General features: G+C 37.7%; 3 protein-coding genes across 7 annotated transcripts in view; 1 reads left to right on the top strand and 2 right to left on the bottom strand.

Moving 5' to 3' along the window:
• psmd1 (proteasome 26S subunit, non-ATPase 1) overlaps window positions 1–13,010 on the bottom strand; it is a 53,966-nt gene extending 40,956 nt beyond the window's left edge. Inside the window, exons 1-16 of the mRNA XM_015361262.2 lie at window positions 12,839–13,010; window positions 11,804–11,847; window positions 11,275–11,348; window positions 10,709–10,878; window positions 10,092–10,297; window positions 9,346–9,489; window positions 8,983–9,209; window positions 8,552–8,612; window positions 8,260–8,388; window positions 7,899–7,987; window positions 7,246–7,324; window positions 6,536–6,709; window positions 6,257–6,368; window positions 5,050–5,246; window positions 4,526–4,621; window positions 3,472–3,536 (exon numbers count right to left, since the gene is read on the bottom strand). Coding sequence (XP_015216748.1) covers window positions 3,472–3,536; window positions 4,526–4,621; window positions 5,050–5,246; window positions 6,257–6,368; window positions 6,536–6,709; window positions 7,246–7,324; window positions 7,899–7,987; window positions 8,260–8,388; window positions 8,552–8,612; window positions 8,983–9,209; window positions 9,346–9,489; window positions 10,092–10,297; window positions 10,709–10,878; window positions 11,275–11,348; window positions 11,804–11,847; window positions 12,839–12,854 — 1,883 coding nt within the window. The 5' untranslated portion in view covers window positions 12,855–13,010. The remainder of the gene's footprint in view (window positions 1–3,471; window positions 3,537–4,525; window positions 4,622–5,049; window positions 5,247–6,256; window positions 6,369–6,535; window positions 6,710–7,245; window positions 7,325–7,898; window positions 7,988–8,259; window positions 8,389–8,551; window positions 8,613–8,982; window positions 9,210–9,345; window positions 9,490–10,091; window positions 10,298–10,708; window positions 10,879–11,274; window positions 11,349–11,803; window positions 11,848–12,838) is intronic.
• Window positions 13,011–14,423: 1,413 nt separating this feature from the next.
• LOC102694700 (uncharacterized protein C2orf72) lies at window positions 14,424–18,357 on the bottom strand. Of its 3 annotated transcripts, XM_015361068.2 has the most exons (3): window positions 18,044–18,128; window positions 17,374–17,672; window positions 14,424–16,414 (listed from the first exon to the last, which is right to left on the bottom strand). In XM_015361068.2, the coding sequence occupies exons 1-3, from the start codon at window positions 18,118–18,120 to the stop codon at window positions 16,314–16,316; spliced, it is 477 nt and encodes a 158-aa protein (XP_015216554.1). In that variant the 5' UTR covers window positions 18,121–18,128; the 3' UTR covers window positions 14,424–16,313. The 3 variants fall into 3 exon arrangements, with proteins under 3 accessions (XP_015216554.1, XP_006637780.1, XP_015216553.1); XM_006637717.3 differs by having other exon boundaries at window positions 17,374–18,355; XM_015361067.2 differs by having other exon boundaries at window positions 16,394–16,481; window positions 17,374–18,357.
• A 3,071-nt stretch (window positions 18,358–21,428) lies between these two features.
• mul3 (mitochondrial E3 ubiquitin protein ligase 3) lies at window positions 21,429–25,294 on the top strand. 3 transcript variants are annotated; one of them, XM_015361065.2, is made up of 5 exons: window positions 21,429–21,517; window positions 22,047–22,170; window positions 22,436–22,523; window positions 23,057–23,177; window positions 23,884–25,294. In XM_015361065.2, exons 2-5 carry the CDS (start codon window positions 22,054–22,056, stop codon window positions 24,368–24,370), a joined length of 813 nt encoding a protein of 270 aa, XP_015216551.2. In that variant the 5' UTR covers window positions 21,429–21,517; window positions 22,047–22,053; the 3' UTR covers window positions 24,371–25,294. The 3 variants fall into 3 exon arrangements, with proteins under 3 accessions (XP_015216551.2, XP_015216552.2, XP_006637779.2); XM_015361066.2 differs by having other exon boundaries at window positions 21,462–21,590; XM_006637716.3 differs by having other exon boundaries at window positions 21,463–21,602.
• Window positions 25,295–25,892: the final 598 nt, after the last annotated feature.

Genomic DNA, 25,892 nt, shown 5'->3' with positions numbered 1-25,892 from the left:
CGTAACATATTAATTACCTTAATCTTTTAGGTCACTCTCAAGGCATTTATTTAATGCTAGTTATTGGATTATACTGTAGTTGAACAAGGATACAAGGCATGCTGAGAAAAGCAATTTCCATTATTTCTTTTGCATGTTTTTCAACCTTTAGAAGAACTTGAATGTAAACATTAACAACAAATCAAAGATGAAAATAAGCCACCTATTTAGTCCTTTGGTTCTTCTGAAAGGGTCTTGAACTCTTTTATGAATAACCCTAAATTCTAAGAGTATTGAAAACAAGGCAAATACAGAGTAAGAAAAGCATAACAGGGAGTTTAGTGCCTTAATGATCACTTTTAAATGTTTTAGTTTTGTCTTCCATTGTATGACTGACCCTGTATTTGAATATATAACAAAAAGCAAATTGAGTTTCTTTACCCTTACAGATTCTGGAACAGTCAATATGATCTTTCACAGTATGAAATGTATGTATCATTTAATCTTGTATACTGGCATCTCGACAGGCCATTTTTGCCAAACAGAAATAAGAAGCAAGAATGTTCCTTTTCATAAGAAAGTGCTCCAGCAGTCAAGACACTTTTTTCTAATTTCTATGTACAGTAATTGAAAAAGCCATAGTAAAACAGTTTGTAGGTATTGAAATGATTATGAGGCAAACGTCAAGACACTACATACTGCTGTGGCCATAATGGGAGAGAAATATTGCTCTTGCAAAGAAACAGTATTCTCATGTCAGCTGATGTTGACTTTCTATGGAAGCCTAATCCTACACAAAGAAAACTTCCAAAATCTGTGCAAGTTTTTTTTTCTAGGCAACATTTCAAAGCAGGTGTGGTTTCCACCCCTTTACCACAGTAATCCAAACCACATTTCTAATGTCTCAGTAACAGAGGTAAAGCACTACAATTTAACTGAGCTTGAAAAACAAAGGTTCACTGTGAGCTCTATTACAGGTTTATCCAATGAAAAATGTATTTGAAAAAACTAAGACTTACTTCAAAGAGCATGAAGTATGCATCTTCAAACATATGATGCAACAAACTACTGCCATAAAACAGCATAGCTTTGTGGTAGCATTTATACAGTATATTGTGGGGGCTAAAATGATCATTTTGTAGCTTTCCTGTACAGGCAAAAGAAAAAAAAATAGTACTAAACATTGGCAAAAAGACCTACTGCCATATTGATCAAGAGACAAGAAGCATCTCACATTCTAAGAAAATTAACTAAAACACCATAAGATATCAACAGAGATCAATATAAAATGATAAAAGACTACTGATATACTTTAACTATTTTATAGCTTTTAATTGTAACAGTAGTAACTGATTCATTTAAGCAACAATGAGATGCTTTACATACAAGGAAGCATTACAAAAGAACAGAGGAAAAAGGAATGCACTGGTTCGGTACAGACATGGAAGTTTTGTTGTTCCAAAGAAAAGACCTGACCTTTTGACCAATTATTCAAATTATGCAAACCTCCAGTGCTAAATGAATTTAATGAATATTTTTCATTAGTAATATTTTGAACACGAAAACAAAACAGACTACTTTTCATGTCAAGATTGACATGAAAATGACAAAAAAAGCTAATTGCATTTCGCAAAAAATAACATAACAGTGCATGGAAGGATTTTTTTTAACATAAAAGTATTTTCATTATAGATATGCCTAATTTAGAAACCCCAATAGTTTTTCAAAACCTTTTGAAAAGGAGAATGTGGAAAGGTAATCCTCACAAAACAGAGGAGCAGCAGGTGTCACCATGACATCAGTGCAATCCCTTAGAAGTCCAGAAAGTCAAAAGAGTCAATGTTCTTCTGAAAGGACCCTGGCAGACTACCATCAACCCTATCCTACCACTTGAGGAATCCTGAATACAGCCAGCCAGTGGCATGATGACTCAGGCATGACTTGCGGATACAAGCCATAGGGTTCAAATCTGATCTTGTCAGTTGAGCGAGTCAGTTTCTTTTCTGATTTCACTATACAAGAAGGTCACAAAAACACAGCATTAACTTCAACTAAGCAACACACGCAAGACAAAGACAGAGTGGAAATGAGCATAAAAGAAACTGAAGCAATGTTTCAATCTAAATCTACCAAACTCCACACAAAAAAAACAATTTTTTGTATATAAACCTGTCAAAGTTTTTACTATCAAAACATATACTGGAGACTTTCCATCAGTAGCTTTTCTAAACTCCCATGCTGTTGTAAGTTAAGACATTTAGTATCCTCAGTTTTGCAAGACTAATGGCATTTGACAATTTTCCGTTTTTGAAAACTGCTGATGTCTACTATTAAGGTACTGTGAATAGTGTATACAAATGCAATGAACATACCACTCATTCATGTTAAGTACAGCTGTCATAAAGGACATCTGTTTTTGTCCATGAAGAGTTTATTCAATAGGAAGGGACTTAATATTTTAGTAGAAGGAAATGTAAAAAATTGAAAATTTCAACAATGACTAAAATATTTGTGAGTAAAATGAAGAGTAACTCATAAACAATAATCAAATTGAAGACAAAGACCAACATTCATATTCTGCTCATAGGAGCACAATTATTAGGCAGAATGTCAGTCCCTATTTTCACTAGTCCAGGGATTCTCAATCCTGGTGCTGGAGGGCTCGTGTGTCTCCAGGTATTCCAAGTCTTTTTAAAGCCCCAGAACCCAAAGAGATGGGAAAGCTGTTAAACTGGTCCTATTAAGCTGTTGACAGGTGAAGATGTTAAGAGGCCAGCTGGAATGAAAAGCTGTAAACACACAGGAATCCAGGAACAGCACTGAGAGTCCCTTAATTAGCTCATTTTGTAAAACATTTTTAACGTTTCTCAAAAACTACTAACCCATTCTGGTACCGCACAGACCTGTTTCCATCTGGGCCAATACTATAAATTGCAACGAACGTGGTCTGTTTTGGTTAGAAATAAGCACTGCCAATCCAGCTTTTATCAAACACAAACACGTTAAAGATGCCAATAAAAATTACTGGGCAGCAAAGCCCAAACGTTTACTTGTTCAGCTCCGCATGTTAGAACAGATTGCCAGAAAGAATGTCACAAATGAAAACGACAGTTTCAAAAGAAATCACAGAGCGGGCAGAAGGAAAACTGCATGTTTATGGCAGCCAAAGGTGGGTACAGTACGACTGGCACTCGGCACTGGAAAATCCATATCCATAAATCACTCCCCTGAGAGGAAGTGATCAATTCAGCTGTTTGTTTTGGGTGTTAAAAGAAAGACAAGAATATAAACTGTGGTACAAAACCATGTGAAGACACACTGTCAAAACGTATTTGGAAAATATTCCAAAACCATGGGAGGAATTTTCCCTTTGTGTATACACAGATGGGCCAATTCATCAAACCTGACACGGTACGAGTCCGAATATTGACTTAGCAGAGACGCTCCGTGGGCACAATGAGAATGACAGCAAAAGGAAAAACAAGACTGTACCTGAACATAATAAAACCAATGGACTCCACTGCCGCCCTTCTGACATCATCGTTCACATCGCTCACCTACCAGAAACACAAAGGAATAGTTCAATCCGAAACAGGTCGTTTTACAAATTAAAATACAAAGGCAAATAATCACATCTTCACAAATAAAATCTGAGATTTAGTACACGTAAGAATCAGACTCTTCCCTTGATTTGACTTCCAAACACTGCCATCTACAGAGAGAGAAAAGAAAGGCATACTCTCTCTGTATACCAAGACTATGGAAAAGCAGAAATTTCACTGACACTAAATAATGACCTATTTGTTATTGTAGAAATAATTCAAAGGCAGAATCACTATACCCCATGTGAGGAAAGCAACGAAACACTCCTATTTCTATAGTGCGGTAATTATATAGCTGTGAAAATTCTAAAATGTTCTTTGGTTTCTATTTTCACTAGTAAAGAATCACACACCATATTATACAAATATCTGCAAATAATCGTTAAATATTAGCCCAAGAGAGAAAAATGATTAATTTGAGGACAAATCTCAAATCATAAGAATACACATTCATTAAAAAGAAAAGGTGAATGTGATAAGTTCAGAAATCAACATACTGGATATGCGTTCATGATACAACATTGTTCTGTGCTTTACTACATTAGCACTAGCAGCACTAAAACTGGAGCTAATTTTACCTTGAAGGCCTAGAGCTTGTGGAGAGCAGAAAGAACCAAAAGGCTATTTGTATTTACAGTTAACTGGACTGTAGCTACATTGTTCCATTCTATTACTACAACATGAAATTTCCAACGTTTAGAATGAAATTAGTGCTGAGAAAAGGACAGGATATCAGACAGCGTTCAACAGAGAAGAATAATCACTGATTAAAAGGCGACAATTAATAGTTGGCATGAAGGAATGGATTATTTTCATCAACACTGCATCTGCTACTTTGATCAGTGTTCCTGGTATGGCTTTATGCTTTGATCCCCAGTATTATCACAGCCAACAATTGCATTACAAATACGCATATTTTTCCTAAACAATAACTGCAGACTCACAGCAACATGAAGCAGACGTCTAATGGCTTTGTTGTTTCCAGAGCCACAGTACGCCATGCCCACGGTGTACATTCCTGAACGTCGAAGGATAGGGTCCTGGGAAAAAAATGGTAACATTATTGCCTTCTATGCAGTAGTTCGAATTATTTTTAATGAAGAAAAACCGTTAAGGTGGTCCGTGGAAAACCAATTAAAAAGGCCGAAAAGAATATTTAATTTGTTATAGTTGAACTTAACAATGAGGAAAAAAAAAAAACTTTGAAAGGCTAAATTTTATATTATAAATATAGATGACATATAACTATAACTTTACATTTGATTGTAACTCAAAAGTATATCGTGTAAGGAATAAGAATAAGTTTCATAGCAGTTTCACTTCACTCTAGATCAGGCAGCAGGATGAAGTCTACAGCAGCAAGTGCAACTTGAGAGCTCAAAGCCAGACTGCATACTGGAGCTGATCTGGAGGCCTCCAGGCCAGTCTGTCTATATACAAACATGGCCGTCACAGGAGCCACGTGTACCTTATCCCTGCACAGGCTCTCGATGAGCGTGTCGGCCTCCTCCATCCTGCCGTACATCACCATCGCAATGCCCACCGCCAGGCCGCGCAGGATCTTCTCGTGCTGCGTCTCCTGGGCGTACCCCACCATGTCCTCGATGGCCTGGGCCGATTTCGAGCCCAGCATCACGAGCCCCAGAGCCAGGCCGGCCGCCTCTCCTACACAGCACGCATGCAGTCAAAAAGCAGGATCAGCTAAAAATTCCTTATTAGTTTTACTCTTCTATGGCTCTCTTCTACTTGGTTTTCCTTTGGGTCATAATTCTGCTTTAACTGTACTAAATAATGATACTAACAATGCCCAATACCTAAATAATAATACTTACAGAAAAAAGTTATAAGGGATAATCAAAACTAATCTTTTAAATCTTACAAACGTTTGGCAAATCTAACATATTTCAGATAATGGTAATATCATTTTTCATTATAAATGAGTATACAATATGAATCAGGCAGTGCTTCTCAAATTAGAAGTGAATGCAGTGCAATAGGAGGTCCCATACTAATAGAAAGCAACATCACTTTGACAAATATTTACAAAGGTAGAATAGAACTTGTATTTGTTTTATCAAGGGACAGAAAAAAAAACAATCTGAAGAAAGGTACACCTTTGACCTTTGACACACCTCCGCATTAATGTTTTCTTTCTAGGATGCATCAAAAACGTAAATTTTTTTGTGATATATAATATTTGAAGGGGGAAATCCGGCAAAAAATATTAATCAAGGAGTCCACACTGAGGTGTGATTTTGGTGATCAACACTGTGGCATTAATTAAATGTATTCTTTGGCTTTTTAAACCTATTTCTATATAAAAATCACATCCCTGAGTCTCATACAAATATATATTAATATAGAAGCAGAGAATGTGTTTCTCTTTTGAAAGATTCTTAATCAAGTAGCACATGTATTAAGAAATTGTATGATTTAATTATATTAATATTTTCTAATAACCTGGTGTGACTATGTCCAGTAGAGGAATGTATGGACAGATCTATACATTTCTTTCCAGTTTTTTTAGGCATGTTGGTTTATCTTCTCATTAACTACGGGTATGATCATCCTAATCAACCTTTCTGAGTAAGAACATGGGAAATGCTAAAACCATTTAATGACACAATCAACACGGTAGCATAGTTTTGTCTTCAGTTCTGGCTGGCACTGAATACCTGTAACAGCATCATCTTGGTACAGGTTGGACTTGAGCAGATCATAGACATCCTGGCGAGCAGTGCCAAGAGCTGCCAAGCCCAGTCCCAGGCTGCCCCCATGACGGACAATCTGAGGGGAGAGAGAAAAGGACTGAGAATTAACAGTACGACCAACAGGGCAACAAACGTCAAGGCTAAGGCTACGGTGCAGCAGGTTGTTCCTTTCACATTTTATTCTTGAACAGCACAAAACGCTTCGAAGGAACATATTCTTTGACTCCCCCCCCCGACACTCACATCATTGCTGGCATTCTTCAGCTGGCTGAGCAGGTAGTCGATGATGTCACCCCCGTGATTGGCATGGATTAGCCCCAGTGCATACAGGCCCCCCCCCTCCTGGTAGGCTGAACCTGGGGAGGTGTCCTTAGGCAGGTAAGTGGCCATTAACTGCAGCGCCTCCTTTTCATGACCCTGAGTACACAACACACACAGCTTTTAAAAATAAGCAACAATGCACTACACAATAATAAATAAAAAGCAGAAGTGTAGCGCAATACATGGTAATTGCTGCAAAAGCAGTTATTTGTTTTTAGATTTTTTTAAATAAACCTGACTTGATTATTATCGACTACTATTGGTGCTCAAAAATAAACAGGGCCACTCCTGAAAGAGCATTAAAAGTGCATAGTAAAAGGCCAGAAAGCCACGAAGATTATTCTGAATTACAAGTACCATTTGCTTGGCTGGTCTTGATTTTTTTTTTTTATTTTGTATCATGATATGAAAGTCCTGAAAGTCCTAATGATCTCTGTCTTCATAAAGATAAAATAAAATTGTGTCAGTTGTACAAGAGTATGGAGTGTGCAGGAAGTGAATCAGAGTGTTTGAGATTTAAAATGTATCTGCCAGGGAAGATCTTGTAGACTGCTGATGGAAATAGCTTCTCATAAAACACATATAAAAAAATATCTGTGAAGACTCATGAATGCTAGAAAAATGTCACTTGCCCTGTGGATGACTCCTAGGCTGGCTGTGGCAGTAAACTTGGCCCAGTTGGTGGCTCTGGCTAACCACTCCAAATTCTCTCTAAATCAACAGAAGAAATAAAATCACATGATTCAAAGTCAGAAGACCAATGCTTTGCGAATTTACCTCATAAAAACTGATATCATACTAAAAGATGGATGGCTTCAGTTCTTCCAAGAACCCAAGAAACAAAGCATACATATTCTTTGCAGAAATTAATGTAAAAAAAAAAATCCGCTGTCTACATGTCTTTGCCTGTCTGAAAATATAACAATCCAGAGTAGGTCTGTAGAAAAGACACCATCAAGACAAACTGTGGAAAAACCTCAACCTAAAAGCAAAATGTCTGCAAGCTCATGCACCTGAAAATAAGGCATCAAGAGCCTTTGAGTACAGTAGAATTGCAGCCAAGTTTAATGGAGTGGAATTAGCCTGATATGCATCCATAACTGGACTTATCTTTGTAAGATCAACTGATTTTCTTAATTGCAATATCTTACAAAAAAGGCTGCCATTAAAGACAGATAGTCAAGACAGATAGTCAAATCTGGTTGACTTCCCAGTGAAATGAGGACTTGATATGCTATTGTACACTAAAGGTACTGATACATTAAGCAATGATACATTCTCATACCTGAGGAACTGGTCGCTGGTGGTTCCCGTATGCATGAAGGAGTTGGCTATAACTGTTGCCGTGTGGCACACAGAATTTCGGACCGCATCCTGTTATAGAGATGTTTGAAGATTTTCAGATGTTATACAATCAAGCACACAACACAGGGGAATATCATACTCCCTTCTACAAAATAATATTCTAGAAAAAAAGAAGGTAATACTGAAAAGATTATATGTCTATGGCAAACGTAGTGTCTATGTTACATGTCTGAACTTTCTGTTGAAGCTTTCCAACTACATCTAGCTTCTTGAGTACAACAGAGCATCAACCTATAACTCAAAAAGCACAAGAAGTTTTAGGATATTATTACAATCCTTACCTTTGTGTTTTTTAGAATCATCAGGTCTGTGTTGTTGTTCCTGATGAGGAACTGAAGGTGCAGTTCAATTGCCATTTCCCCACTGAGTATTTTAATCATCTTTGAGTTCTGGTCTTTCGGTTCTTCCTTCTACAAGAGACAATTCTGTCACCAGCTACACAGCAGAAAGTCAGTTTTAATTGTCAATAAAAGTTTACAAATAGGTGGGCCTAAATATGATAAAAACCACAGGATTGTATACTGAATGCATTACATTAATACTCAAAACCTTAACCATGGTAAGTTTACTCACAGATTCTGCCAGCTTTCCAGCAGGAGAACTACCAGCTTTATCATCTGTTTCCATGGCATCGCTGGAAAACAAAAGAGAACAATGCATGGTCTACAGACATCAAGCATGAAATTAAAGGGAAATGTGGTCAGGCAACTCATGGATCTAATGATCTTTGAGAAGGTGTGAAAATGAAAGTTTATCCACTGAAAACAGATGCTTCTGTATACTAACAATCACAATCATGCTCTGTACATAAAGCAGAAATGATTAAAAGTAGATGACTTTTCTCTCAGATATAAATACCAAATAGGAGGAAAAAAAACACATTTGCAGATGGCTTGAGTACGGATCCACTGCCGTGTAATAAAATACATATCCGAAAAAGACATGGTGGAGTCGATCTCCTGTTAGACCATCTCAGTTACAAGGTCCACTCTCTCACTGCCCACCTGTCTTTTTCAGCTGTGGGCACGGTGCCAGTATTGGTGGATCCAGGGACAGCAGGGATGGGAGTACCCACAGTGCGCAGGTTCTGAATGACGGAGGAGAGGAACTGTTGGCTGGCACTCTCATACAAGTCAAAGCAGATCTGATAGGCCATCAGCAAGTTATCCTCCTTCACCAGCTTCTCCAGGATATCACTCACTGCCTGGGGGTCGTCCAGGAAAATCAGACACTGTAAGGAGATAGAGCAAGTTACTACAGAGGATTACTTCTCTCCCGATCAACCTCAAAAGAAATACAGGCACATTATCTAGAAGAAGTAGGTGACATTCGATTTTGAAATGAGAATCTCTTCTCAGAAGGAGTACCTGGCAAACATTGATGAAGTCAGGTTTCTCCAAGTTCATGTAGAGCTTGACTAGCACTCTGAGCACCTCATTGCGAAACTGTTTGTTCTGCATCAGCGACATGCAAACCTTCAGGCTGTAGGCCAGCAAGCCACTGACATCATTCTGAATTGCAGAAAAAGGCAAAAGACACATGGTTAGTTTAGAAAAGGGTTAAATCTGAGCTTTAAATCTGTGTTGTAGCAGTGAAGTATCAAAAGATGTAAGCAAATTAAAACAGTCTTCTAAAATAAGCATAATTTAAAACTAACTATATAAAGAAAAGGGCAAACAAAGTTAGATTATGCACTGGTTTGAAGTAAATTTATTTCAGGTAAATTGTAGAGCCTTCAAAAGATGTCTGTTTGGGCATCATTTACATGGCTAGTCGTGATTTTGTTAATTTTGCATCATGATATGAACTACCACTACTACCAAGAGGAAAAAAAATTTCCTTTCCCATCCCATGCACATCTTTACTAGAAAATGTTGGGAGAAGTGCAGGGAATACACATATCAATACCACTGGAAATGCAACAATTAAAATATTAGAACTTATTAATATAGTTTACCATAGAACTCCAATGCAACAAAACAATAAGAAATTACAGATTGTACTCCATAAACGATCACTAGGAAACAAAGCTGTAATAACGTTGTGTGTCCTACGTTAGAGAGACTAAAAAGTGTAGGATGCTACAGTTCAGCCAAGCGCAGTCAATGCTTACAGACTCCAGGATGGTCTTCTCGAAGATGTCCAGCCGACGAGTCTCAAGGGCAATGCCAATTGCCTGTTTGTACTTATGGTCACCCAGGCAGCGCAGAAACATTTTGTTAACAATGCCCTCCAGTCGGGGGTCAATGCTTTTCCTCTCATCATCCGGCAGCTCTGCATTCTCCACACGCTGCTTTGTGTAGTAGTCAATACATTTTGCTGCATGAAAGAAGAAGCAATGGATTGAACTGCCACTTCCCAGCACTTCAGCTATGACCGCCAAATGCAGTTATACACTTGTAATGTATAAGCGTTAAGTGGAGGGATTCCTTTGTACAAGTGTTTCTTTTTTGTCTTAATATTTTATCTTGTTTCTGGAAATATTCAAAGTGGCCCACTTTGACATAACAGTTACAGGGCAGGAAACAATTTAACAATTCAAAACAACTGTCCTGGTGTTACAACTAATTAGAATTAATTCTGAAATTCCACCACCTTTTCAAAAGAGACAGAGGTAAATCAAATATGCAGAAAGAAAGAGTAATAATAGGACACTTCAACATTTTCTAAACATTTACAGTCTGGTTCATCACACACTTCGATCACTATCATTAACACTTCTGAACTCACCGATGATAGTCTCCACATACTCAGAATCGTCATTGACATTGAACAGGTCTCCAGCTCCCAGAGCGTAATTCAGAGACTCTTCAAACGCACCCAGATGGTAGAAAACTTTGGACGCTACCAGTGCTGCAAACTCCCTGCTACGGAACGTCTCATCTTCATAGAGAACCTCACTTAAAGAGTAACATAAAATGATCAGACCAAGAAATGTCTATTTTAATTATTACTGTAGCTGTAACAAACAACATATCTAGTGATAAGTACCCTAGTTTACACCCAAGGCACAATTAACTAATCAGACATCAACGGGATAGAAACAGTTAGCTCAGAGGAAGGTTTAATTATGTAACAAGGAAACCAGCTCCAAGCTTGTATAATGTAATATTCACGGCAAATAATTTCAGATGTATTTTTATATAAAACCTATTGATAATTGGAAAGGCTAAGCGTGCAGAATGATTTATGTATTTAACCATTCTTGATATGGCAAGGAAATGACATTTAGAGAAGAGACAAGTTAATCTGTGAATAACAAAGGTAGATGAGACCAAAAAAAAAAAGATTCTTACATTTTACCAACAGATTCTGAAATCTCAGCCCAGAAATCATTGACAATGGAATTCAGCTTGTGCAGAGCAAACTCCTGTATCAGAAATATTCAGGAAAACAACATAGGATACTTTCATGACATGCACAACACACTGCAGATTTCACAGAACTGCCTTTGGCAGGTTTATCGTCTCATACGATTATTATAGTCAGGAAGAGAACAGTTTAACTGTGCTATACAATATAAATAAGAGTCCTGAGGAATTAAATAAAATTCATAGTAAATTAAAAATTACAGTACAATTATATTAGAAGTTGGCATCATTAAAGTTCAATGCAGTCCCAGGGTTAATATATGTGATCGATTCCCATAGGTACTAGAAATGAAGTTCAGTACTCCTGCTTATACACAACTATTATGCACAAAGTGTAAAGATCAACAAGAACAGTGTGTTTCTGTGATTCTCAGATCAATGGACCTCTGTTTTTTTACAGTATATGCACAAGCTTATTTCTGCAAATAAGGTGTACTTAAGGCAAACAGTTCACCTTGAGCTGAGGCTCCTCTTCATCCAAAAGAGAGATTATTCCAGCTAAAAAAGGAAAGGAAATGTGTCTGAGTTGACAAATACAGCTACCAAAATGTTTAACACTAAACTGTAGAGACGTGGATCTGAACACATGAATGACCTTTAAGTATACCACGTTAGTAAACAATCAATCTTCTGCTCCAGTAAAGGCATGTAAGAAGGTCATCGACAGATTAGTTACCAATGATAGCACTGCAATACTACTGGAAAAGGTGGTCCAGCCTCATTATGTCTAGACGAAAAAATGCAATATTTACAACAAATAATTGTATTTATAAGAACAAGACAAACGAATGTATGAAAACAAGTCTGTACACAATCTTACAAATGTTACGCAAGAGACAACTGCTCTACATATTTTTAGCTCCTTTGACCGATTGTCTAGAAATGCCATCCTATGATCGTACGAATGAAGTTGGATGGTAGACTACATCTACCACAGTTAGAATATACTCTGGTTGCACATCTGTACACAAGGTACATAGGAACCACAGAATCAGCGGGACGCGCTGAATTTCCTGTAAACAAACACAACTACAAGGCTACTAAAATAACTCGTCAGCTGCCATGTGGAAAGTGACCAACATTGTAATGGGAAACACAGTTATGTGTGTTGAAACAGGTTTGTTTACAACACGCGCAAATACACAAAGACTAGAAAAAAAAACATTTTAGTAGTGAACTCGGATGGTCGTATTGGTACTTTTCCGACACACGGCGGACAATCGTGGTACGTTTGTTTTTCTTGTTATTCACTTGTTCCGTGTTATAACGAGATCAGCAACAACTGATTGTTTGTAAAATGTCCCATTAAGGGTTAGGGGGTCCAATAAAAATATTTTACATTGTTGTACTACGTTTCATAATGAGATACTGTACAACTTAAAAGGCAAAACACACTTATTTGCATCGCTCAGTCTTTTGACTCTGTGACTCAGCTAAATCTACCGGGTCGCAATCAACTGCTTAAGTCACATCTGCATCCTCTCCTTACCCGCTGAAGTTATCATGTTTGCTGAAAATCCCTTATTACTCCTCCGGTCTCGACTCTTCAAACAATAAAATGTCTTCGAAGAAAAAAAGAAACACTTTCAGTCAGCAATTACTCGCCTCCCGCTACCTACTGTGCGACACTTTTCCTGCTAATTTTTGATTCACAAAGAAAGTCCTTTGACAACCGGGGGCCTTCCAATATGTTAAGACTGCCCAAAACTGTGCCTGATTATTATTAGATATACCTCATTTAAAATAATGAGTTTGATACAAAATTAATATATTATTCTAACAATAGTCACATAAAATGCAAGAATAAGCATTTTAAGATCACATTTAACACTTTAAGAGACGACATTTTATATTTTTTAAAACGGGCATATTCTTTTCACTTCCGAATACTGCTGACCAATAGCTTAACGACTTTTTTTTACTAGCGGTGATGAATTCTTAACATCGCCCCCTACACAAAGGAGGGTATCTGTTCCAAAAGTAAGGTATAAAGCTGTTCTTGGTTATTGTTTATCCTGCATGTAAACAAAAATACATCAAGTAGAATACGCTACATAAAAACAGCTCTAGAATTTAACGTTTGACATATTAGTAGTAAGTAGTCCGGTGTTTACACGCACTATTTACAATATTCAGCTCTTAAATTCTCTTTCAGTTATGAAATCTTTTCTCAAAGAGAAGTACATTTCACCGGAATTTGACAAACATACCCAGTTCAATTTGTAGCCAAAAAAAACTAATTTAGAATCTCCAGTTCCTCCTTTAGAATAAAGTAAATGTTTGGTAAAATGACACGTATATCTGTTTCACTATACCCGTTGCATATCTTTTTTATATCAGTACTAAATTAGCATTTGACAATGTACCTTGGAATGCTTCATTGTTTAACACTTTCCCCTTTAGAAAATGGAGATAAAATAGCAGAGTCATACAATAATGACTCATTTTCAACTGCCTGAAAAGTATGACTAGCTTAACATTAACAGACCCTATAAGGCACCTAATTTCTCGCTGTTCAAATGGATTTTATCGTCCTTATAAGACATATTTCTGAAGATTAACTGATGAATTCAAACACTTCAAATATTAAGAAATACATTGGGAAATTTCTGTCAGTGAAACATTTTCATTGTAGAAAGTTGAATAAAGCACAAAATGTAAAGGGAGCTTCTAGTACTAATGACATGGAAATTAACTGATACCTTAAAGCTGCTAAGGCTAAAGAAAGCCAAAGTTATGTCTTAAGCCATTAAACCTGTTGTAAATTGTTATAGGTTGTATGTTTAGAAGTGCTAAGCAATGAACAGTGAAGTGACATGGGTATAGCACTCAGGATAACTGATTTCCAGCATTAAAAGCATAGCAGGAGCAAAGCTGGTGAACTTTTAATTTATCACAAGTTTGAAAAGGAACAAACAAGACACCTTTAAAATGTGAATTTCATTTAATTACACCATTAGCAGCATTTTATAAATTATTTAAAACAAATTGATCAAATATTAAAACAATTTTATTAAAACAACACAAAATAATAAATCTTGAGACTATGCAAGTAAAAATAAAAAACTGCAAAATAGCTATATAATCTTTTATTAGTTGAATCCATTACTTCTATACTTCCCCACATAGATTGACAAAAAGCAAAATAAAAAGGAAATGTTCACAATAATTTGGAGCTAATAAAAAAGATTGTCTGTTTTTATAGCACTGATTATTATTTTAGAATGCAATGCTAGCATAAACTTCACTGGTGTTACATATTACTGGGTTAGCATTATATCGTACTGTAAGATTACTAAAGATTAAAAAATACAAATGACAATATACAATGTTCTTCAAGTATAGAAGCATCAGTAATTAAAACCTAATCAAATATATAGTACTTTTACTGTGTTTATATTTGTAAAATAAGATTTAGTTATCTTAAACTTCATCATTTTTTTGTCTATATATTTTTAAAGATACATAAATATTTACAATAGGTAAGAACAAAATAAAGGTTACAAAGGTTCATTAGGTTCAAAGGCCATTAGGTTCCATATATATCAAAATGAAAATGTATCTAAAAAGCCCTGAGTATTATCTAAGAGTACATAAAATTACTTTAGGTGCTAAATACATTAATCCTAATGGATTCACGCTCTTGATAAACCATAACTAAAACTTCATTTAACAAGGAAAAGTGCAGGTCTACCAATATTTCAATATTTAAAAATTAAAATGATAATGTATGAAAGGGAGAACTGAATATGTCATTTCCATAACTGTGCAAAAACAATTACATCCATTTTCTAAATACATGATGTTCAAATTCATTAATATACTGTAAAAATTGAAAATTTATTTTCAGTATTTTACTTATCTGACAGCAATTTGCAATTTGCACCAGCGATCATTGTAAACTAACTTTGAGATGAATCAGTCTTTCAGCTGATATCAGAGAAATTAAATTAAACTCAACATCTTTCCTACAGGTATCTCAGTTTCAATTAATTGACCTTGTTAGAGAAATTGAGATACAGTACCAATGTGTTAAGAAAGCTGCAGAACAAATCCCTAGAAACTAGTCCTTGACGGTTTCACAGGTTTATCGCTTTCCTACTAAGGACTAACATCTGTTTGAATCCAAATCTTCTTTGCATTTTAAGATTTCAATATTTAAGTTGTACAGTACTTTATTTACTGCTTAAAACAACAGTAAGTAAAATACTGTATCGTGTAATATAGACTAAGACAGCAGTGTGGAGCAGTGGTCAGGGTTCTGGAGTAATTGGAAAGTTGTGGCTTCAGATCCCAGGAGAGACGTACTTCACCTAAATTGCTCCAGTAAAAATACATTTCCAGCTGGGAAAGTTGCTTTGGGTATAAGTGTCAACCAAATAAATTAAAAATTCAACATTTTGTAAATATGGACAATGTTGACAGGGACACAGATGAACCACAGAAATGAAAGCTCATTTCTAAAGGGGCTCCTGCCCTTTGTGATTGCCAGAGATTTCCCAATCCTTCATTAATATTTCTACATAACACACTGGCATGTGTGATTACTCCAGGAGATGTGGAGAAACTCAACAAGTCTCCTCTTCATGAAGACGGATGTGATGATGCATTTGTAACAGACCAGGGAGCTGCAGACAATATATCTGCTGAGGACTCTCCTGATCTTACACACACTTGAAGGACAGCATTAACCTTGTATTTGTCCTTTATATCCAGCCTGATTCATTTGAGTTGGTCTTTTTCTTCAACTTCTCCTGATAAGAAGAAATATAAACAATCAACCGCTCACTAAGGTCTTATAAGACTGTCATGCCAAGAAATCAGTTTCCAGTTACAATTTTCTGAGAACTGCAGCTATTTTGTCTGTAAACTGGCAGTGAATGCCTTGTAAACGTTAGTATCTTAAGCTGAGGTCAACACTTTTACCCCAAGTCACAAAAGATTGCTCATTGGCTCAGTTTTCTTCAGGCCTGGCTCTCAAGACTGTTCACCATGGAATCAATCTGTCGGAGGTCAGAGATGGAACTTGTCAGTGGGATTCCTTCTTCCGTATCCCTTAGTTTACCTAAAGGAAAATCCAGAAAGACAAATAATTCAGGAATGTCCATTCTTCTTGAGCAAACTGCAAATGCCTGGATATGAAGAAAAAAAACAAGGAATGATCTAAATCACAGACCTCGACTCTAGCTCGCCTCTGCATTTTAAAAGAAGTACAGTACATTGGCATTGTGAACTTTTCTGTGGCCCTAAAACACTACAAATGTAGCGTGGTTGGTATACAATTTAGAGAAATATAAAAGAAAACACAAGCTGCACTCTGCAGTCTATGGCTAGAATTTAAAAGGCACTTGTGAGTAAATGTTGTAAGAGTAGACTAAGGAAGAACACTCCTCTAAGCAAGATAATGCCAAATTCCTTTCATTCTTATTCGATTTTTACACGGCACCCTGTTTTTAAATTTTGACACATGTATCAACTGAAATATAATGAATATCAAGTACAATTTCCTTCTTTTACGTCCCCGACAACGAAAAAAGCTCGTATCGCTTTATTCTTGAAACATTATTAATAATGAATTGTCTTAAATCAAGTGTTATTCATTTCTTTTTGGAAGCAATATACAATATTTGTTATATGTGTATTTTGTATGCAGTAAATCACATTTAATACAGTACAAAGCTAGAGTCGAGTGCAAATTAAACCTGAGTGGTTAGCGGAGATTTGTATAAAACTTTCACGTTCTCCGGAAGAGTAAACCACATTGGCACAGTTCATGTTCCAAGAAAAAAAAAAGATTTTCCCTTTAAGATTCATCCGTTTAGAACAGTAATATCTATTTTTTTTTCTTTCGAGAGTCTTTTTCCTTACATCCCTCATACATATTTCATGCATTCCCTGGCACTACATCAGCCGGTACCAATAAGGATATATTATTATCCTCAACATATTACTATACTCATGCTATTTTTAACCCGAATTGAATACTGCACTGTTTGCAATACACCCAAGACAAAAACTTAATACCTGTGCGAGGAGACGCTTGCACTGCTTTGCAGACGTTTCTCTTGATCTCCAGCATTCCGTCCCCTTTGTTGGGTATGAAGTGCCCGACCCACACCGAATCGGGGGACTGTTTTCGGAACACCGTCCGCATTGAGCGCTCCAGAATCCGGACCGACTCGCTGGTCTCTGCGGTCTCGCTCCTCGAGTGAATCAAGCCGAGCACAGCTGGCAAGTCGTCCGCTCTCCGGCTACGAGCTTTCACGTCCTTCAGGATCTCCTTCAGGCAGATTCGGTTTGCTTTGCAAGACACAAACTCGTGCCTGAAAATAAAGATTATAACAGGCGAGTCTATGGCCCGCTCTTTGGCCTGACAGGCTTTGCCAATTTTCCAGCGTGCCTTTCTGCCCTGCTGAGTCCGGTCGCTATCCACCCCAGGGGTCATGCGATTGAACTCCGATCCTTCCGGCCTCCCAGTAAGAGATGTTTCGTCCTTTTCGGGAACGTGTTTTTGGGACCTAAAACAAGCTGCACGGTCGTTTCTTGTAGCGTTACTAACCGTACCATTACTGTTATTGTCAGGTATGCTGTCAGCTCCGCATCTACGCATAGGTGGCTTATAAGCAGAAGGAAACATGTCATTTAAAAACTCTTCCAGCACCGAAGACATTCCTTGCTGACAAACATCACTTACCAGGAAAATCCTCTCTCTACCCCCAATTTCGCCCAAAATGTGCTGAAACTCAGTTTCTTCCATCTGCTGTTGTGCATCTTGATTTGCAAAGTCTTTCCGTGCCGACATTCTGAAGTTGATAACCTCGCCACAAGCGGGCAAACAATGATCACTATCCGTCAGCAGGAGGTGAAATAAAAGTTTGGCTCCAAAAAAAGAGTAAATTCTAGCGGATCTTTTAATTTAAAGAACACTTCTCCCATTAGATGAATCCGTCCACAAGACAACCTCTTAGACCTCATTACCTAGGGGAAAAGGGGTGGGCGGTGTTGCAAGACTTGATACCATTGGCCGTATTAAGAAGAGGCGGATTCGTGGTAAACTGGAAGACTTTTTAGCTACACAACGCGTGACGTTGCCCGTGGCAATAAAAAAAAAATGCAATATGAAATGCGCATCTATATTAAGAGTGAAGAGATAGACCACAAGAGCATGTAATATTTTAAAATAGAAAAGATACGATTATCGAAAAGGACCCACTGTGTTTCAAACAGCGTCTACATTTGATTTATATACATACATTTTATCAATGGGCTACTTTATAAAACAGAAGGAGTTTGACAAAGAAAAACTATGTTTTTAAATGAATTACAACTATGTATGCATCTAGTCCAGGGCGTATTCCTGTCTTGCGCTCCGTGCTTCCAAAAAAGTGGCGAATGTATGTAGAAATATACAAATAATGGATCTTTGTAAATCCTTCACACAGAACCATTTTTGTAATATTAGATTTCGCTACAATATAATTTTCGAGCGTAAAGCGATGTTCTTCACGTACTAATAATATGACACGTTCTTTGTCGACAGAATTCGATACGAATAACTGACACTTTTAAATTGTGCTGAATATTTTATTACTTTATTATTTTGGCAGTCGTTTATAAAAATACAGATAGAAATAGGCTGAAATCTGTCGATCTTATGTCTGCTGCCTCCAGAAAAGCTGACGGAAAAGGTGGAGCGGGTATTTCCGAATAGCCCTTCCAACAAAATGAATTTCAACACATTACAGACTGTTAGATCTTACTTAAAACGGTAATCATGTTCATATTTAACAAAATCCCTTGCTTTTCTTCTGCCGATAGGTTTATGAATCAATTATAAGAGAGCAAAGAGAGTCTGAAATACTTAAACGTTAGGGAACATCATTTCTAATCAGGATTTCCTTTCCCGTGTTATATATACTGTACACGTCTGCCTATCACACCACGTGATTTTTCTCTACACTAGGTTGACAAATAGAAATACCCCACTGTTTGCATTTACTGTTTGTTAAACATACCTGTGTATCTTGTATAAACAACAGGAAACATATTAGCCATAAGAAGGACACGGTAATTGGACAACTATTTTAGATGCAGTACTACCTTAATGTCTGCAAATGTGTGCTTTTAAAAAGATACATTTAAGCAGTAACGTCATTTTTGTCGTGAAAAAAACAGGATTGGATATCCCTCATTACAATTCCATTGCTTGATGCCCATTCAATTAGCAATTTAATGAATTGCTAAATTGTCTGAAGACACTTTTCTTACAATGTGAAGTGAAACAACGTCAACTAATTTAACAATGGAATTTAATCACCGAATTTGCGTACGTATTTGAACAGCTTTCACCCTGCTTATGTGATGTAATAATTATAATTATTAATTGCTTACACTTATCTAGTGCTTTTCTTGACACTCCACGCGAAGCGCTTTACAGGTAATGGAGACTCCCCTCCACCACCACCAGTGTGCAGCCCCACCTGCATGTGTTTAAAGGAGTAGTAACTGCTACTCTTACCTTGCTCTCCAGATTGTCCTGGGAGGTGAAAAAGTAACAAATCAAGCAAAATGATGTCTCAGTCATCATATAAAGTTAAAGCTGAACTGGTGTGAGCCAGGCCAAGATGGGAGACTTCCTGGGAAAGCTAAAGTTGCTACTGGGAGAGGTGTTAGTAGGGGTCACTCACCCTGCGGTCTGTGTGAGTCCTAATGCCCCAGTAAAATGATGGGGACAGTGCACTGTAAAAAAGGCACTGTCCTTTGGATGAGACCTACAACATAGGTCCTGGATATAGTCATTAAAAATCCCAGGGCATTTCTTAGAAAGAGTAGGTGTGTCCTGGCATCCCTGCCAATCATACCAATCATTCCAATCATGGCCTCCTAGTAATCCCCATCTATGAATTGGCTTGATCACTCTGTTCTCCTCCCCACTGGGAGTTGGTGTGTGGGGAGCACATTGGTGCACTTTGGCTGCTGTCGCATCATCCAGGTGGATGTGGAGTCCTGATTGCCAAGTGTCCACAAAAGCGCTATGTAAGTGTAAGGAATTATTCATTTATTATAGACTAATAAAATGTAAAGAACAAACTCTTGATGTGTAAGACGAGGAATTGGGGTGGCAGTGTGGAGTTGTGATTAGGACTGCAGGCCCTGGGTCCAAAAGAGAACATCACTGCTGAGAACTTGAGCAGGGCCCTTCGCCCACACTGCCCCAGCAAACCCAGCTGTGGAAACGGGTACCACGTTTTGTACAACTTAGAAAATTACTGCCTCTTTAAATTATATTGGATAAAAACATTTCCCAAATAAATTAAAATTAAAGACAAAGCACAGAATTGATTTTTTCATGTTTCTGGAGAGTGCTCATCAGTTTGGTTCAGTTGTCCATACTTCGGCCTCACAAGACAGCTGGCAGAAAAGGCCTTCCTTTTTTCTTGCTGAATGAAATTATGTTTACGTCAACATAACTTGATACTTTTTTTTAACCTTCAGACTCAGTGCCTAAAAAATAAAAAATAAAAAAAAGGGTTACAGAGTATCACTTATTGTACTCCACAAATTATATCACCCTAATTGAGGTATTCACCAATTATCTGTACTTATCTGTTTCCTATCAACCAATTCGCAGTCCAAACACATATTTTGCAACATGCCTGTAATTTGAAAATTAATCTAGTGTGAAGAATATTTGTCAAAAGCTTCCCAAAAATCAAAATATACCAATTAGATACTGTGTGTACTGTAAATACATTATTGCTGTTATTTGTTGTGGTGGCAAGCTTTCTTATAAATATAGATAAGGAGCAAAATGTTTTTATAAAGCTTACTTGTTTTGTTCTTGTCAATTAAGAACCATCAATGATAACAAAACAATACGTATTTCAATATCACCGTTAACTACAGTTTGCAAACCACCTCCTAAGCAATTCTGATAATTTATTTTACTGTAACTATTACTAATAATAAATAATGAAGTTATCTCAATGCCTTGTGTTATTGAAGCAATTAACGAAGTACTATAACGTTTGATATTGATTAAAACAACGTTACCACTTTTCCAAAATACAAGTTTGTATTCGGCGCCCTCCAGGGACGAGAAACCAGCGTTTACACAACGTGCGGCTGAATTACTTGCAAGAAACACAAGGAAGCGAAAACACAAAAGGTCATTATTGTTATACTTTTGCTTTCGGATCAAGGCCAGGAAAGGCATTGTTTTTTTTAATTGCACCAGAAAGGTAGATACTCAGGTACGATTTAAACTCCAGAAGTTTGTATTTAAGATCATAATAATGAAACGTTTTAGTTCACAACAATACTGGCTCTCTTTTGGATTCGTTTTCATCTGGAAATTGTAGTCTTGTGTAAATACCGTAATGCGGGATTTAATGAAGGGAATGATTTAAATTCATGCTTGTTAGAAAGCGAGATATCGCAGAGTGTTATCTCTGCATTTGTACATACGTGTACAGCTACTGGTTTTCTGTTTGATAGTTTGGTACTTCACTGCTGACGGCCCTTGTCGGAGCTACTTGTTTACTTGTTTGCTTTGCTTACTTGTTTGAGTAGCTCAGAATATTTCGAACATCAATTAAGACCAGTTTTATGTATGTCTCACTGCACTGCAATTTTTAAAAGTACATTTACTGTCTTGTTAACACTTTGTCAAAACATTTCATATACTATTCTTCCAGTTAGACAATGAGCGACAGTGATATCAGTCCGTTCACCGTGATCTGTGTGGGATCGAGTTTCGCTTTCTCCGCGCTCTTTTATCACTTATACAAGCAAAAGAGAGAAGAAATTCAAAAGCTTAAGGTAAAGTAGCAAAGTGCTTTTAATTTACGATTGTGCCAAAACCGGCGTTGTCTTCATGCACAGAACAATATGACATTTAAAAGTAGATTTAACAGTGACTGGAGAAATGGGTGTTTATATGTGTTGCATTAATTTCCCACAAAATAGATTTAATTTGGAAAATCGTTGTTATGCATATGCTCTGTCTTACGTAGCCTGAATTTGAAATTGGCGTGGCAGTACTACATAAAAGATATTCATTAATCAATTTTTCTTTCTTTATAAGGCGATACCGAAGTTTCAGCCTAATGAAGAGTTACTAAAGATTGTTAAATCCTCACAGCACAAATATCTCCAGTATGTTGCAATTGAAGGTAATTTATTTTATTGCTGAACCATACTAGCTTTAGTCTGCGACCACATTTCCTTCAATTATTTTTTTTGTCCGTGCTGATATTGTAACAAGACCAATTTAGTATTTTCATTAATTCCCAAGTATAAGATCTAGACCTAAACCATTGAAACCCTCAATCCCAGTTCTGGCTTCCCTTTTATCTGACTTCAGACTTAATTAACATTGAGTTTTTGATGTCATGGCCTATTTACCTTTGCTCTTGTTGGTATGTATTTTATCCACTCTCTTTAAACACAAGGAACCCTGCTGAAGCTGGTTGGTATCACACTTGGAAGATTTGATTTTGGAAACATTGGTATAGTATAACGTAATGTAGCACTGTGGGAAGATATAGTTGACTCTACCAAAAAATACATCCAATAATTTTCAATGCGGAATCACAAGGCAAAGGTGGTGAGAACACAGCACCCCTGATGAAAGCCGCACAGTATTGTGTAACACTGGCCTTCCTTATCGGCCTAGTGGCAGTAAGGGCTGCTGTTTGTGTTCCAGGACACGTTCAACCAGATGGTGAGCCTCTGGCCAGCCAGTATGTCCCACGGTGCTTTGGGGTGATTCAGAGGGTCGCTGTGCAAGAACACTGGAAAGTGTGGAACTCCATCATGAAGACATGGTCAGTACACAGGGAAAATAATCCACCCGTCAGGCCCTTTCAGTTTCAGCAATGTCCACTACAGCCTCATCTTTCTGTGTGAAAATGGTTCTTCCTCTTCCAGTTCTTTCTATTTTTGCTGTATTGCAAGCTTTATTCCAGTTTTTGCAAGCCAGCTAATTACCAGAAACCAGGTTCAGATGACACAAATTAGTCTTGTTCCTTCACATGCTTTCTATAAACATTTAGGACCACTTTCAGGAAAAAGGGGAAAAAATAACTGAAAATTTGAGTGAAAATGTGCCACTTCCCATAAATATTTTTCAAAAACCTGAAGATAAAATGTCTGGTTATCTGAGATTAATTTAAATATTAAATTCTGCAAATAAAAACAAATACGGCGAAAGTTTTATCACTTGTTTGTCCTCTTTTTTTTTAGATTTGTATCCCCAGGAATCAAACATCTAATGTTACTGCAGGTGCAATTTGTGATACTAATAAATAAACAGTTGTAGTTTTCCCAGTGTTAGATTGAAACAGAACCTTGCTCAGTTTATGGCGTAAAACTATTAGACCACGAATTAAAAAGCTTTGAGAGGTGAATGATACGGCTTTAAAAGTCAGATTGAGAACTGAATTGAAAATATAGCAGGTGGAGCCTTGTAAAAAAAAAAAAGCTTTGTTCTGACGTTTTGGCGCCCTGGGCTTACCGCTGCTCCTCCTTTAGGGCTCACACGAGGAAGAACCGCAAGGAGTCAACGAACACCGTGCCCTTCAGCCTGGCGTCCTCCAGCAGCGCGGTGGCGGTGAGGGTGACGTCTCCGCTGCAGGCCTCGGGCCTGCACCTGGAGACGGTGCACCAGCGCGTGCGCGAGCCCCAGGAGGGCCTTGTGGGCCTCATGGTGCAGGGGCTGTCCGGGGAGAAGCCCGCCGGGCTGGAGGAGAGCGAGGAGCTGCTGCGCGTCGGCGCCATGGCGACAGGGTTCGGGGAGCTGGTCCTGGAACAGGGCCGAGTGCTGAAGCTTATCCCTCCGCGGGACGGCCGGGAGTACATCCTGGTTGCCACGGACTACAGAGGGTTTATGCAGAAGCATGAGGGGTCGGCTTCAATGTGGAAAGTGCTGACCGCTGCCTTTGGGATTGCAGGAGCTGTCCTCCTGGCCCTGGCCATTTATAAGGCCTACTGGAAGCAGAAAGACAGGAGGGCTGATTAGTTCTTCTGGGGGGGTCTCGTCTTGAGAGAGACACCTGTGAGAGTTGCAGTGATCTCCTAATCTTCTTGGCAAGGGGCAGTTAAACCCCAGACCTTCCAATTTTGCTAATGAAAAAGAGCTTCCAATCAGTATGGTTAATCAAGCCATTACAGAGATGATCAAAACAAACTGCTGTAAGTATATGGATTGTAAGGCCCTGTATTTTAAATACCTCTATTCTAGATCTCTTCCTGTCATTACAATACAGTATATAGTCAGGAGAAGCAGCATCAATGCTGGACTAGATCAGGACCCTGAAATAGAAAGCAGTGAAAAGTTAAATGCTTATAATCATCATTGTAAAATTAAGGGTTTTCCGAGAGGTAGTGATGTACTTGGTGAGCCATTCAACGGAGCCTGTCTGAGTGGATAACACCTGTTAAGACAGAAGAGCTCAAGAATATTGGTGCATTGGGTGTTTCACATGTCTGGAGTCACTTGCAACTCTCTAAGAACTTCCCAGTCATTGCTTATAAGAGAAATCAAAAAATTAATTATCACTGATTACTCTCTGCTTTTTGAGGGTCTGGATATAATTTTTTTTTTCTGGTAACTGCCTCATACGGTCACTATCCTAATCCCTCATTGAACTTGTGCTGATTGACAAGGCTGCAAATCAAGTTGGATTTTAGTGAAAAGATGGGTGTTCAAAATCAGACATTAAGCTTTAAGACACTTGTGATTCTGAAAAACGGTCACAGCAGAATAGGGGTAACGTATGCAACTCAATCTAAACCTGAACTCACAAAAACTGTTATGTTTACACTTTTTATGCATTTAAGCGATCAAAAAAGATAATGCAAAGTGTTTTTTAAAGGAAACTCACAAATTAAAATTCTAAGAAAACTTAAAAGTGTTTTTTCCAATAAAAACATTTATCAGCTATTCTGCTATCTGGTCTTTATCCTTGCCTTACCTAGTTTCCAGACTCCTTCCTCGACCAGCTGTCCGTTAAAGGGCTCAGTGCTTTGTCAGTTCTGCTTTGCCATCATTGAGTCACAGGGAGTGAAGCCTCAGCAGCTCACCTTTTCCTTTATTTGATAGTTTCTTGGGATCTTATCAGCCCAGTGTATTTCATCAGCCCCATAAAAGCCAGGATGAGTGATAGGACCTTTTGACTTGATGAGAACTTAAAAGAGTTTCTTTGTTTATAGTTATTTAACCTTTCAGTGCTCCCATGAGTCAGAGACTTCCAGAGGCAATTTCCTCCTGGAACGTCCCCTTAAACATTTTGTAATAACTTTGTAGTATAGGCAGTCCCGTTTCAGGATTTAAATTCAAGCTAAAATATAATGAGGCATAGAAAACACACCAAATGCTATTGGCACCAGTATTTATTTGTTGTCGTTTTATAGATTGAGTACTGCTTCTACTGGGCACAGGTAATTGAGAAACATTGTTGTGAGCTGTTCTAAAAAGGATTTATTATCCGATAGGTTTTTCTCATGCATGTACTGGAGCATGTTAGTACTGTCTTTGTCAA

Source organism: Lepisosteus oculatus, chromosome 13 (assembly GCF_040954835.1).
Source record: "Lepisosteus oculatus isolate fLepOcu1 chromosome 13, fLepOcu1.hap2, whole genome shotgun sequence".
NCBI classification, from domain to species: Eukaryota; Metazoa; Chordata; class Actinopteri; order Semionotiformes; family Lepisosteidae; genus Lepisosteus; species Lepisosteus oculatus.
This window is presented reverse-complemented; position numbering and strand designations above follow the sequence as displayed.